At 39.6% G+C, this 12,777-nt stretch overlaps 1 protein-coding gene across 2 annotated transcripts in view; it reads right to left on the bottom strand.

Annotated features, from left to right (window-relative positions):
• Positions 1-808: 808 nt before the first annotated feature.
• LOC109475877 (arrestin domain-containing protein 17-like) overlaps positions 809-12,777 on the bottom strand; it is a 15,580-nt gene continuing 3,611 nt past the window's right edge. For both annotated transcript variants that reach the window (XM_019776687.1, XM_019776686.1), the window contains 5 exons: positions 10,561-10,790; positions 3,988-4,170; positions 3,375-3,566; positions 2,988-3,201; positions 809-2,182 (listed from right to left, as the gene is read on the bottom strand). In XM_019776687.1, coding sequence (XP_019632246.1) covers positions 2,046-2,182; positions 2,988-3,201; positions 3,375-3,566; positions 3,988-4,170; positions 10,561-10,790 — 956 coding nt within the window. In that variant the 3' untranslated portion in view covers positions 809-2,045. The remainder of the gene's footprint in view (positions 2,183-2,987; positions 3,202-3,374; positions 3,567-3,987; positions 4,171-10,560; positions 10,791-12,777) is intronic.

The raw sequence follows: 12,777 nt of genomic DNA, 5'->3' as shown, positions 1-12,777 counted from the left end.
ACATTTTACAGATTTACTCTTGATATGTATGTCAGATCACGTGGTGTATTGATTAACCTACTTTGCAGTTTGAACTGTGAATGTCACCAATTTTACACTTCCCATAATGCCTAGTAACGGTCACGGATATGCAGGGATATAACGTAAGACCATCACCCCTCCCCCTTCCTCGATGTAATATTTCCAACAAATTCTATCGACAAACTGGTCAATTATTGTTTTGAATTATATATCTAGTATAAAGCACATGCCATAATTGCATTTTTGTTGGAATTAGAGAAAATGACGTACCTTCTATCGTTCCATCTTCTACCGAAGACTCTCCTACTCGGTAATGCATGCGACCGTGCGAGTAGGAGAGTGTTCGGTAGAAGGTGGAACGATAGAAGGTACGTCATTTCCTCTAAATAATTCCAACAAAAATGCAACTATGGCATGTGCTTTATACTAGATAAATAATTCAAAACAATAGTTGACCAGTTTGTCGATAGAATTTGTTGGAAATATTACATCGAGGAAGCGGGAGGGGGGATGGTCTTACGTCATATCCCTGCATATCCGTGACCGTTACTAGGCATTATGGGAAGTGTGAAATTGGTGAATGTGCGTGTGCAGCGTGAAGTATTGTGGGTAACAGGTCAAAGTTGAGGGTTCATGAGACATAAAAAAGCACGTCTACACATGGTATCAAACATTTTATTTTCATTTTTTTCGGACCCTTTAGCCCTATTGTCTGAGGTAAGAACTATTTACAGGTTAATTCACCTTTGACCCCACGCATGCGCCGTGAAGTACCTTTATTTGCTTTTCTTGGTGTGCATTTGTAATGTACCATTTAATATTTGTTTTTAACGTTCAGTTAGATTGTTTGAGAGAGATTTAATTATTTCACTGGAATCATTTCAAGGAATATTTTAGGATCGGCCCAGTCTTCGTTCTTGGGTCAATAAAGATCTTTCTCTAATGTTGATTTTTTGTTAATATAATACGTGTACTGTTGTGTTAATATTAATATTTGACGTGGTTAAAGAATAAATCCTAACAAATTTGTGACAAGGCCGTTGTTATGCTCATTTTTCAGTGTTTTCGTTTTGATGAACATTTTCGTTGTTTGGTGTGTGATGACTTTGAAAGTTTACCATAACGAACACAGAGTCAGAGCATTCCCCTTTATTTTTTGGTACCGCCTATAAATAGCTAGATCCAGTCTACGATACAAAACAAGCAACCGTTTTCCATCAGCAACATCACATTTATGCCTTACAGATATCAGTATGCTATGGAATGGAATGTTTTCAACTTACTACATTTAAAAAATGACCAAAAAATTGCCTGTTTTACTTCCCTAATATCGCTTTGGGTACTGTACGTACCTAAGAGCAATATATTTTAGTCCCTTTCAGAAATCTTAAGAAATTAGAGATAAATGCCATATAGATATCATAATAAAAAAAAGAGAGCCCAACGACCAAATTGTGAAACACACCAACATTTCTCACCATTACCTTGGTTAATCTGTAACTAAATTTTAAAAATTTGGTTGATTTTGTACCAACAGAAATGTGGTCTAGAAATAACGCTGGCCTCTACTCTTGGGTCTATATCTTTACCTTGAAATGCTTTTATCTAATAACATGTTTACTATACAATGCCCACTGTTTCAATTCGCCACCTATCCGTAATTTTAAACTTAATACTCGACTACTTATGTTACTATGTCTATGGTTATCTTCAAAATGTTACATTTTTGTAAACAGTTACACATAATTCAACAACTGTGTTTATGCAATATTGCATTTGAAATAAACCATTATTATTAATAATAAGAATAGCTGTGTGTGCTATAAGCTCTACAAAAACAAAACATAGGCTTTGTTTGAACGGAGTAATTACGTGAAACGTCAAACTTATCTAAGAGTGCTATCTCCACCTTATTCAACACTCAGTACCCGTTGTACCTATAAGTAGAATTTTTATAAATCCATACCAGCTAATAATCTTATCATCTGCTATGCATTGTACCAGCTACAATTTTTGTTTTCTATCTACGAGTGTTTGCTCCAGTCGTAGTAGGTGTACTTCGGAGCGAACTGCTTCGTTCCCATGTCGTATTTGTCGCCCTTTTCCTCGTCGTCTTTGATGGTCACCGGGCCCGTACTAGACACGGCGTAGTAGGGAGGAGCTGCAAACAGAACAATCATCAGTTATAATGACAATGAATAGTTTATTGGTCAAACTCGTGCAATCGCAGCCATTTATAGCTTTAAGCCCCTGTCACACATTCGCGAACTTCCCACGAATTCGTTCCCGAACACCAACCGAATATGTCGGCTGGTGTTCGGGAACACTCTGACGAGATTTAGGCCAAGCCTACCTTTTGTATTTGACTCAAAACGAATTTGAACTAAATTGGAGTCAAATTTGATTCCTGAACACACCCCGAACACTGCTGACTGACGTATGTTTGAAACATTTTGAAACATTCGACTGGCGCAGCCGAACCGTAGCCGAACGCCAGCCGACCCAGCAGAACGCCAGTCGACCCTGCCAAACGCCAGTCGACCCAGCCGAACGCCAGTCGACCCTGCCGAACGCCAGTCGACCCTGCCGAACGCCAGTCGACCCTGCCGAACGCCAGTCGACCCAGCCGAACGCCAGTCGACCCAGCCGAACACCAGTCGACCCACTCCTTAACATGGTTGTTAAGCGTTTGGCTAGCGTTCGGAAGGCCAAATTTGGCTATATGTGATGCTGAGGTCACATTTCCAAATCGGGGCCCGGCCGGGTAGTCTTATGGAACGAATAATATGGCATAAAAGACAACAAAGCTTACAAAAGTTTAAGAAAAATAATAATGGAACTATTTGCGTATATGCTTGATAAAAATTTTTGATTTTTCGTTAATCGAAACAGCCCGGCCGGGCCCCGGCTTGGAAAGGTGACCTAATTATAAGCATGACTGGGGCTTCCGGGTGTGTTGTACTTACGGGGTGCACTTGGGTCAGTGGCTCCTGGGTACGTCCACTGGGCAAACCCGAGATCTGGGTACAATGCACCCTGGGAAGGTGGTGGCGGCTGTTCCACCGGATGTAAGGGGAACGAGGGGTCTTGTGGGTAATAACTCTTGAGCGGGATGGAGCCGATGGTGATGGGAAGGTCCACCTCCATGTCGGTGTGCATTCCGGGGATGTTCACAATGAACTGGACAAAAAAAAGGAAGAGGAACATTAAAATGTGTAAATGGATGTCACCTCCACTGTTGAACAGACATACGCGGTCAGTTGACTGCCAATAAAACACTTGGTTGTGTAAAAAGAGTCTGTTAACTCAGTAACTTACCAACCTGATGAAACTATTTAATACAGTATATATACCTTCAGCTTGTAGACAACGTCGATGACGTTACAGTAGCGCTGAGACGAAGGCGGGATGGCGGGAACTTGAATGGAGATCTTACTCAGGTCGACTTCGTCCTTGCTTTTGCAGCCGTAACCTTTGATTTCGCTCAGTGTGTCCCGGCTGTTTCTTTTGCTCTTGTGTGGGCTGGTAGCAATGAACGTCACTCTCTGGGGCCATAGAAAACAATCTACAGTTACAAGACTAGACAAGACGTCAGTCTTCAAGCATAGACATGCAAATCACATTTCATTAAAAAATATGTTTACCTTCGAATTCGCAGAAGGAAAACATATTGTGTTTGCTCTGTTTCCTCTTCTTCTTCTCCAAATAAATAAGGTCATTGACCTGAACCAGACGTCTGCCACCATGGTAACCAGTGTTGAATTACATCATGTTGCAATTTTATAGCAGGAGGGATTTAGACTCCCGTCACCATACATATGAATGTGTTTGGGTGAGAATTAATAGAGCAGACCCAATGCGAAGGTAACATTATACATTTGTTTTGCAAATGTTACCTTTCTAGTTAATCAACGCTACAATCACTTTATGAAATCATAAAGGGATTGTACAATTGTTTCTACACACCTGTCGGATCTGGACCGTTGTCTCCTTGATGTCGGTGCCGCTACCGTTCTTTAGGGTCCCGCTGAGCCGGATGGTCTCTCCAGGACAGTACGCACCCCGGTCGGTTTGCACGTGAACTTCGATAGGGTCAGAAGCGAAGGGCCAGACACCAAGCTTCTTGGAATCTTCAGCAGTTTGTATTGTCTTTGAAAGAGATTTAGTACAAGAAATGATTGCAAAATACAACTACGACTATTTTGAATTACAGATAGATGTAGCTTGCCATTCCTATTAATGTTTGTAGTTTGGAGCCTGGTTACCAAACCTATTATAGCTCCCGAGTCCTACATCCTCTCCGCAAATAGAGGATGTAGGACTCGGAGAGGATGTAGGACTCGGGAGCTATAGGTTTGGTAACCAGGCTATGTAGTTTGCGGAACAGACATTCAGGTGTATGCGATTTAAGAGCAAATGTCTGTAAGGATCAAACAATGGTGGCAGGGGTCAAAAAATTGATTTGGCTCAAATTTTGCACAGTGATAGTACTTGGCCCACAACCCCTCAAAATAGCTTTCTTCCTGCTCCACACCGATCGTTGCCATGGTAACAGCCCAAACATGTTTTGGGGCCATTTTCCATGATTTGGGCATGCCAGAAACATGAAAATTGCCAAAGTTTAGGACGCGATTACAAACAAATGCTTGAATATATCGGAAAGACAAAAACTGTGCTGAAATGTCCAACTTATCTGCTTTTCTAAAATAGCTTTAAAATTTTCAAGAGGTCCGTTTTAAGGGTCTGGGCATCCCTAAGACAATACAGTGTTTTGGGCTTTTGAAATATCCCTATTTCTGCCCATCTTTGAAGCGCCGTAACTCCAAAGATGGTGATTTTTTTTCTTTCAAAATGTAATAACAGATACATATTTATATGTGCTATAAAATGCATGTTTGTAAAGTTTGGTCAATTGTTTGGTTCTTACGTGGTTGTCCTCGGAAGTAGGTCATATTTTACATTTCAAGAAAAATACAAATTTTTGTCATATTTAAGATACAATATATACAATACAAAAAGAGCAATCTAATATTACTTTAGATAATAAGTAATCCTATTGATTGTCTATCAAATGAATGCTTGTTGAGGTTGGAGTCTTGTTTCGTTGCTGTGTACTTGTCCCTGAAAGCAGGCCATGTTTTGGACATGTGTTAAAATTATCATTTTGGGCTATCTTTGAAGCTTTAAAACTGACAAAGTAGGATGTTTTTTGGATCTAATCTTTGTAGGGTAGTACATACATGTATTTTGTATCACATGATATCTTGTTGAGGTTGGAGTCTTGTTTCGTTGTTGTGTTATTGTCACAGAAAGTAGGCCATATTTTGGACTTGTGCTTAAATTAACATTTTGGTCTATCTTTGAAGCTACATAACTGACAAAGCAGGATGTTTTTTGGATCCAATCTTTGTAGGATAGTACATACATGTATGGTGTATCAAATGAATGCTTGTGGAGGTTGGAGTCTTGTTTTGTTACTGTGTACTTGTCCCTGAAAATAGGCCATGTTTTAGACATGTGTTAAAATTATCATTTTGGGCTAACTTTGAAGCTCTATAACTGACAAAGTAGGGAGTTTTTGGATCTAATCTTTGTAGGGTAGTACATACATGTATTGTGTATCAAATGATATCTTGTTGAGGTTGGAGTCTTGTTTCGTTGCTATGTACTTGTCCTAGAAAGTAGGCCATAGTTTGGACATGTGCGGAAATTATCATTTTTGGCTAACTTTGAAGCTCTATAACTGACAAAGTAGGGAGTTTTTGGATCTAATCTTTGTAGGGTAGTACATACATGTATTGTGTATCAAATGATATATTGTTGAGGTTGGAGTCTTGTTTCGTTGTTGTGTAATTGCCCCTGAAAGTAGGCCATAGTTTGGACATGTGCGGAATATTATCATTTTTGACTAACTTCGAAGCTCTATAACTGACAAAGTAGGGTGTTATTTGAATCCAATCTTTGTTGAGTAGTACATACATGTATTGTGTATCAAATGGATTCTTGTTGAGGTTGGGATCTTGTTTCGTTGCTGTGTTATTGTCCCTGAAAGTAGGCCATAGTTTGGACATGTGCGGAAATTATCATTTTTGGTCTAACTTTGAAGCTCTATAACTGACAAAGTAGGGAGTTTTTGGATCTAATCTTTGTAGGGTAGTACATACATGTATTGTGTATCAAATGATATATTGTTGAGGTTGGAGTCTTGTTTCGTTGTTGTGTAATTGCCCCTGAAAGTAGGCCATAGTTTGGACATGTGCGGAATATTATCATTTTTGACTAACTTCGAAGCTCTATAACTGACAAAGTAGGGTGTTATTTGAATCCAATCTTTGTTGAGTAGTACATACATGTATTGTGTATCAAATGGATTCTTGTTGAGGTTGGGATCTTGTTTCGTTGCTGTGTTATTGTCCCTGAAAGTAGGCCATATTATGAACATCTGCGGAAATTATCATTTTTAGCTATTTTTTAATCTCTATAACTGACAAAGTAGGGTGTGTTTTCAATTCAATCTTCAAAGAAAGTACAATATATTTATTGTCAAAGAAATAAATGCTTGTTGAGGTTATAGTCATGTTTTGTCCTTGTTCAAAGTAATTCTGTAGAGGTACATGTAGGAATAAGATGATGGTATGAAAGCATTATTTGCTCGGACGTTGATAGGCTGTTTCATAAGATCCTCGGGTTTTAGGCAGAATCAACAATGATTTTAGCTTCATCGTATTTTGAGGATGTAGCGTTGTAAATATGGTACTTGAAACATTGCTATCCTAACGACTGCAGTTAAGATACAGTGTAGATGCAAATGTACATGTATATTCCCACAATCTGCAAATGACAACTTGAACAACTTCTTTGAATAGCCCTTCTTTGTTCTGTTAGTTACTATACTGTAATAATGCCAGTAACACAGTAACAATGAAGTATCAGCTTACTGGAACCTTTTTCACAAATGATGTGTCTTTGGTGTTCATTATTTCAACTCAATTGTCCCTAGTGTGGTTGCTTACATTCTTGAAACTTTACAGAAGTGTCATAGGGATTAGAACAATGCTTTGGTTTTGAATAAAAGACATTTTTTTTCAAATGTTCAAATGACACATAACTATTAATATATCGAAACGTGAGCAATGTTTCCTACTTTCGGGGACAGTTACAAGAAAACAATAGAGTATGTCCTAATTATGACTTACTTTTGGGGACAAGTACAGACCAACTAAACAAGAACCAACCTTCTATAGGCCTTCATTTCATAGACAATAGATTAAGTTACTTCTGCTAGAGAATTGAATTTGAATAACGTCCTACCTTGGCGTTTATAGGGCTTCAAGTACGGAAGTAAAAATGTGTGCTAATGTCTTTATATGTTTCAATATGGGGACAAGCGCACAATAACGACACAATACCCGAACCTCCACAAGTATTCATTTGATACAAAATGCATATGATTATGTGCTTCCCTTAAAAGATTGAATTCAAATAAAATACTACTTTGTCATATTTACTGCTTCAAAAACAGCCGTATACTATGCAATTTCTGTAATGTCCAATATATGGCCTACTTTAAGGGACAATTACACAGCAACGAAACAAGACTCCAACCTCAACAAGAATTCATTCGATACACAATACATGTATGTACTATGCTACAAAGATTGGATTCAAATAACACCCTACTTTGTCAGTTATAGAGCTTCAAAGTTAGCCAAAAATGAAAATTTCCGCACATGTCCAAACTATGGCCTACTTTCAGGGACGAGTACACAACAACGAAACAAGACTCCAACCCCAACAAGATATCATTTGATACACAATACGAGTATGTACTACCCTACAAAGATTGGATCCAAAAAACATCCTGCTTTGTCAGTTATAGAGCTTCAAAGATAAACAAAAATGTTAATTTAAGCACAAGTCCAAAATATGGCCTACTTTCTGGGACAATTACACAGCAACGAAACAAGACTCCAACCTCAACAAGAATTCATTCGATACACAATAGACATATTTACTACTCTACAAAGATTGAATTCAAATAACATCCTACTTTGTTAGTTATAAAGCTCCAAAGCTAGCCAGATATGATAATATTCCGCACATGTCCAAACTATGGCCTACTTTCTCTGACAATAACACAACAACGAAACAAGACTCCAACCTCAAAAAGATATCATTTGATACACCATACATGTATGTACTACCCTACAAAGATTGGATCCAAAAAACATCCTACTTTGTCAGTTTTAAAGCTTCAAAGATAGCCCAAAATGATAATTTTAACACATGTCCAAAACATGGCCTGCTTTCAGGGACAAGTACACAGCAACGAAACAAGACTCCAACCTCCACAAGCATTCATTTGATAGACAATCAATAGGATTACTTATTGTCTAAAGTGGTATTAGATTGCTGTTTTTGTATTGTATATATTGTATCTTAAATATGACAAAAATTTGTATTTTTCTTGAAATGTAAAATATGACCTACTTCCGAGGACAACCACGTAAGAACCAAACAATTGGCCAAACTTTACAAACATGCATTTTATAGCACATATAAATATGTATCTGTTATTACATTTTGAAAGAAAAAAAATCACCATCTTTGGAGTTACGGCGCTTCAAAGATGGGCAGAAATAGGGATATTTCAAAAGCCCAAAACACTGTATTGTATTAGGGATGCCTAGAACCTTTAAATGAACCTCTTGAAAATTTTAAAGCTATTTTAGAAAAGCAGATAAGTTGGGCCTTTCAGCACAGTTTTTGTCTTTCCGATATATTCAAGCATTTATTTGGAATCGCGTCTTAAACTCTGGCAATTTTCATGTTTCTGGCATGCCCAAATCATGGAAAATGGCCCCAAAACATGTTTGGGCTGTTACCATGGCAACGATCGGTGTGGAGCAGAAAGAAAGCTATTTTGAGGGGTTGTGGGCCAAGTACTATCACTGTGCAAAATTTGAGCCAAATCGATTTTTTGACCCCTGCCACCATTGTTTGATCCTTACAGACATTTGCTCTTAAGTATATACTTATATCGACTAGAATTGCATAATTGGCCTTCCCTTAATGTGGTATGGAAGTGTGTCTGAGGGCTTTGGTGACATCTTAAAAATACTAGTTAGGGCTACGTATGGAGATTGAATTTTTTACCTCCATGAAAAATGGAGGTATTGTTTTCGGCGGCGTCTGTCTGTATGTATGTATGTATGTATGTATGTCTGTGTGTGTTTCCGCAACTTTGTGGTCAGCATAACTTCAGAACGCCTTTATGGATTATGATGATATTTGGTATGTTGGTAAGTCTTAGGAAGACAAACGTCAAGGTCAAATATGGGCCTCCTGGTGGATGACCTTGGTACTGCAGCAGAACTTCCGGTTTTTGTATCTTTTGTCCTGAACATGCTGTGGTCTTGATGTTTTGGTGACAGATTGGTTTTCCTGTCAGGGATAAGTGGTGTGAGTTTGGTCCCCCTAGCAGCTTGTTCTGGAACTGCATGGCACTTTCTGGCGAAATGTTTAAAAGCCAATAAGTCCAGATAGGAACAACATATTTTCATAATGTTTGGTGTGTAGGTAGCTGAGAGAGAGATGTACATGATTAAATGCAAATTATGCAAATGAGGACTTTATTTGCATAATTAATGAGGAAATTCTATGATTACAGTGTTTTACATTATACTACTTTCATACATGTAATGTATGTAACCTATGGCAGGCAGAACATCAACAGATACTAATTATGCAAATGATGACCTACTTTGCATAATTTATGCAAAAATTCTATGATTTCTTAATGGTGAACAATGGGAATGTCATACTTTGGACATCTGTAAGTTAATCAAAAGTTAACATACATCACGATGCATATATCATGTTAATGCGGATGTAATTTGCATAATTAAAGAGGAAAAAATATACATTTACATATCAAGCCCATATTTCATGGAGGTATGAAGTCTCGGAATTCTTGTTGTGTAAGTACTTTAGTGTAAGACAATAATTCATGCAAATGTGGATGACATAATCACGACGTCATCTTGAGTTATTAGCCACGCTCTCTTTTTAGAAAATTAATGTCCCCGAGACCCCGACCAACGCGTTGGTTTTCATTAACACTAGTAAGGCCATGTTGATTTGATTATATGGATGACATCCGCGCGCGCATGAATTTTCGGCCGTTTCATAAAAAAAAGTTTTCAACCATACTGTAAATCGTACAAAACAGTTGCAAAATGAGCAAAAATATGCCGTAAGTTACAAAAAACCATACCAATGTCGTAGAATGCCAAAATCAAACGAAAAAAGACGAAATTGTAAAGAAATGAACTTGAAGACTAGATTATTCACCAAACCATATTCTGTCCCATTTGTTCAACCCTCATGACCACGTAGATTTCATAATGAAAACAACTTTTTTTTTTGCAAAACTTTTTTTTTATTCGCACGCGCGCATCAATTTTGGGGTTCCCGGAGGATGTCATCCATATAATCAAATCAACATGGCCTAATATCTATCAGGGGTTGTTTATTTACCATCGCGTCTGGATCCTGGTTTAGATCGTACATGTCCAGCACGGTGAAATACTTGGTTGCCGTCTTGTCGAACTTCCAAGGCCTGTCGATGACGGCCTTGGCGCGGTACCGCACGTAGCCGTAACAACCCTCGATGGAGGACGGCAGACCTGCGCTGGGCAGCTGGTACTGGAACGGGAAGCTGTGCCGACCCGCTGTCAGCACGGGGTCTTCTCCAGACTGACTCTTACCTACATGAAATATGGATGGAAAATAACAGTTTGGTTATAGTTACCCTTCTGGCTACACAGAAGCCACAGTGAAACACAGGGAAAGTATTAATAAATGCTCTGAGTGAACCGTGCACCGCTCAACCTGCCAAATGTGCCATCAATGCGCTGTAAAAACCCCACGCTCGTCCCCAGCGCCCGTGGAGAAGCCATAGGTTATAGATCGTGGCTTAGCCGAAGCTACGGAAAATAAACTTTCTTTAATGCAAATCTGTCGTTTTTGTTTTCTTTGTGTCTTTCTAAAGGGTTGTGATAACCTACTTTATTTGGGTGGTATTTTCGTGCGCGCTCGCTAGTACGTAACGTTAACGTTTAAATACTAGTACACGGCGGCGATCTGACACTGCATTATTTCTACCGTAGCGGGTCTGAAACAAGACGCAAGATTACTTTTTTGGGGTATAAAATGTTGTCACAGTGGTAATACACTATTTGAAACAGACCTATACAAAGTACCTTTCTTTGGCGACGCTAGGGTGTACCGTTACCTCTCTAAATTTGCCCAGAAGGGAATAGTCACGAAAGGAACTTAGCCACGGAGGGAGTTTTGGCATTCTCCACCCCGTACCCAGGTCTGTTTGCGAAAGTCGTCCCCTGATTCGTCAGAGCAATCTAACCCCGCCCGTCTACTCTCATTCCCAGGATATGCAGTGTAACTCAAGTAGCCCTCATGCGATCTATCTATGTATTGCATGTAATACACGTAGCCCTCATGCGATCTAGCTACAATGTGTGGGGTAAGCTGACGATTGTTTCCGACGCTGCGGCGGAGCGTGGTCAAAACCCTAAAAATCACGAAATGGTCTGACTTTGTTCTAAACAACTCATGAAGCTCAATTATCATTTCAACAATCTTTGTCTTCAGTACAGAAAATAAAGTTTGGCAAGTACTATTCGCCTTCTTGTGTATATGTGGTTATAAGGCCACTGCAAGTAATTTTTATGGATAACATAATTTTTATGGATGGCATTGATTTTCGCCTGATTTTGAAAAAAAGAAAGAAATTTTGTCTCTGACGGTGAACATTTGTTAATTGAGATGTATACACATCTACAAGGTCAGATGATTGTGATGTCATGGTATGTCGCCTCAGTTCTAGTGTTCCAAGGTTTATGATCTCAAAAGTTAAAGATGTAGGAATCTTGTGTTTTTTAGCACGCCTTGTTTGGGTTCGCCGTATCGCATAAAATATGGAGGGGAGGACGCCATCCATAAAATGTACTTGCTGTGGCCTTAAATAATAAAAATTACATCATTGGGCATGCAGTACTGTTAAGAATGAATATAGAATCGTACGGGGTAATCTAAGGCCCACTCTAGACGAAGCATTTCGCGACAGCGGTAACTGCCGACAGCGGCACGCCGACAGCAGGAACGCCGTCTAGAGAGGATTCCCGACAGCGTAGTCCCGCTGTCATGAAATTTTCTGACGACAGCTCCAAAGTTGTCGGCCGACAACTCAGCGGGAGTCCCCGACAACTTAAAGTGCGTATAGAGAACTCGCGACAGCGGGAGGTCAGGGTTCAGTTTGTCACAGAGCATCTAAAATGTTCCCCTCGACATCCTGAAGCGCCTGTAAAACTCTGTGTCGCACAGTGTGCCTTGAACAAATTTTTGCCAAAAGGTCGCGGGTTTCTTAACGTATCGCCAGATCCTCCGGTGGACAGGATCACCACCTTTTGCCAAAGCAATGGCAGCGGGGAGGTAAGCAGGGCGCGACGTGTCAGCAACATGTCCCGGTATCTCAACCGTCTCCTGCGTGCACCCCTTGCTCGTCGCCTCATATTGGACAAGACGCGGGTGACTAACATAAAGAAAACATGTGACACACGGCGAGGAAAAACATTGGCGGCTCCCCGCCATTTTGGATTTCTACGCGTTAGAACATTCGGATGTTCGATGTTCGATGCGAAGACATTGTGTGTATAAGACGTCGCGACAGCGGCG

Source organism: Branchiostoma belcheri, unplaced genomic scaffold (assembly GCF_001625305.1).
Source record: "Branchiostoma belcheri isolate BF01 breed outbred unplaced genomic scaffold, Haploidv18h27 scaffold35, whole genome shotgun sequence".
NCBI lineage: Eukaryota > Metazoa > Chordata > Leptocardii > Amphioxiformes > Branchiostomatidae > Branchiostoma > Branchiostoma belcheri.
The sequence above is the reverse complement of the archived record's forward strand: the minus strand, read 5'-3'. Positions and strand labels throughout refer to the sequence as shown.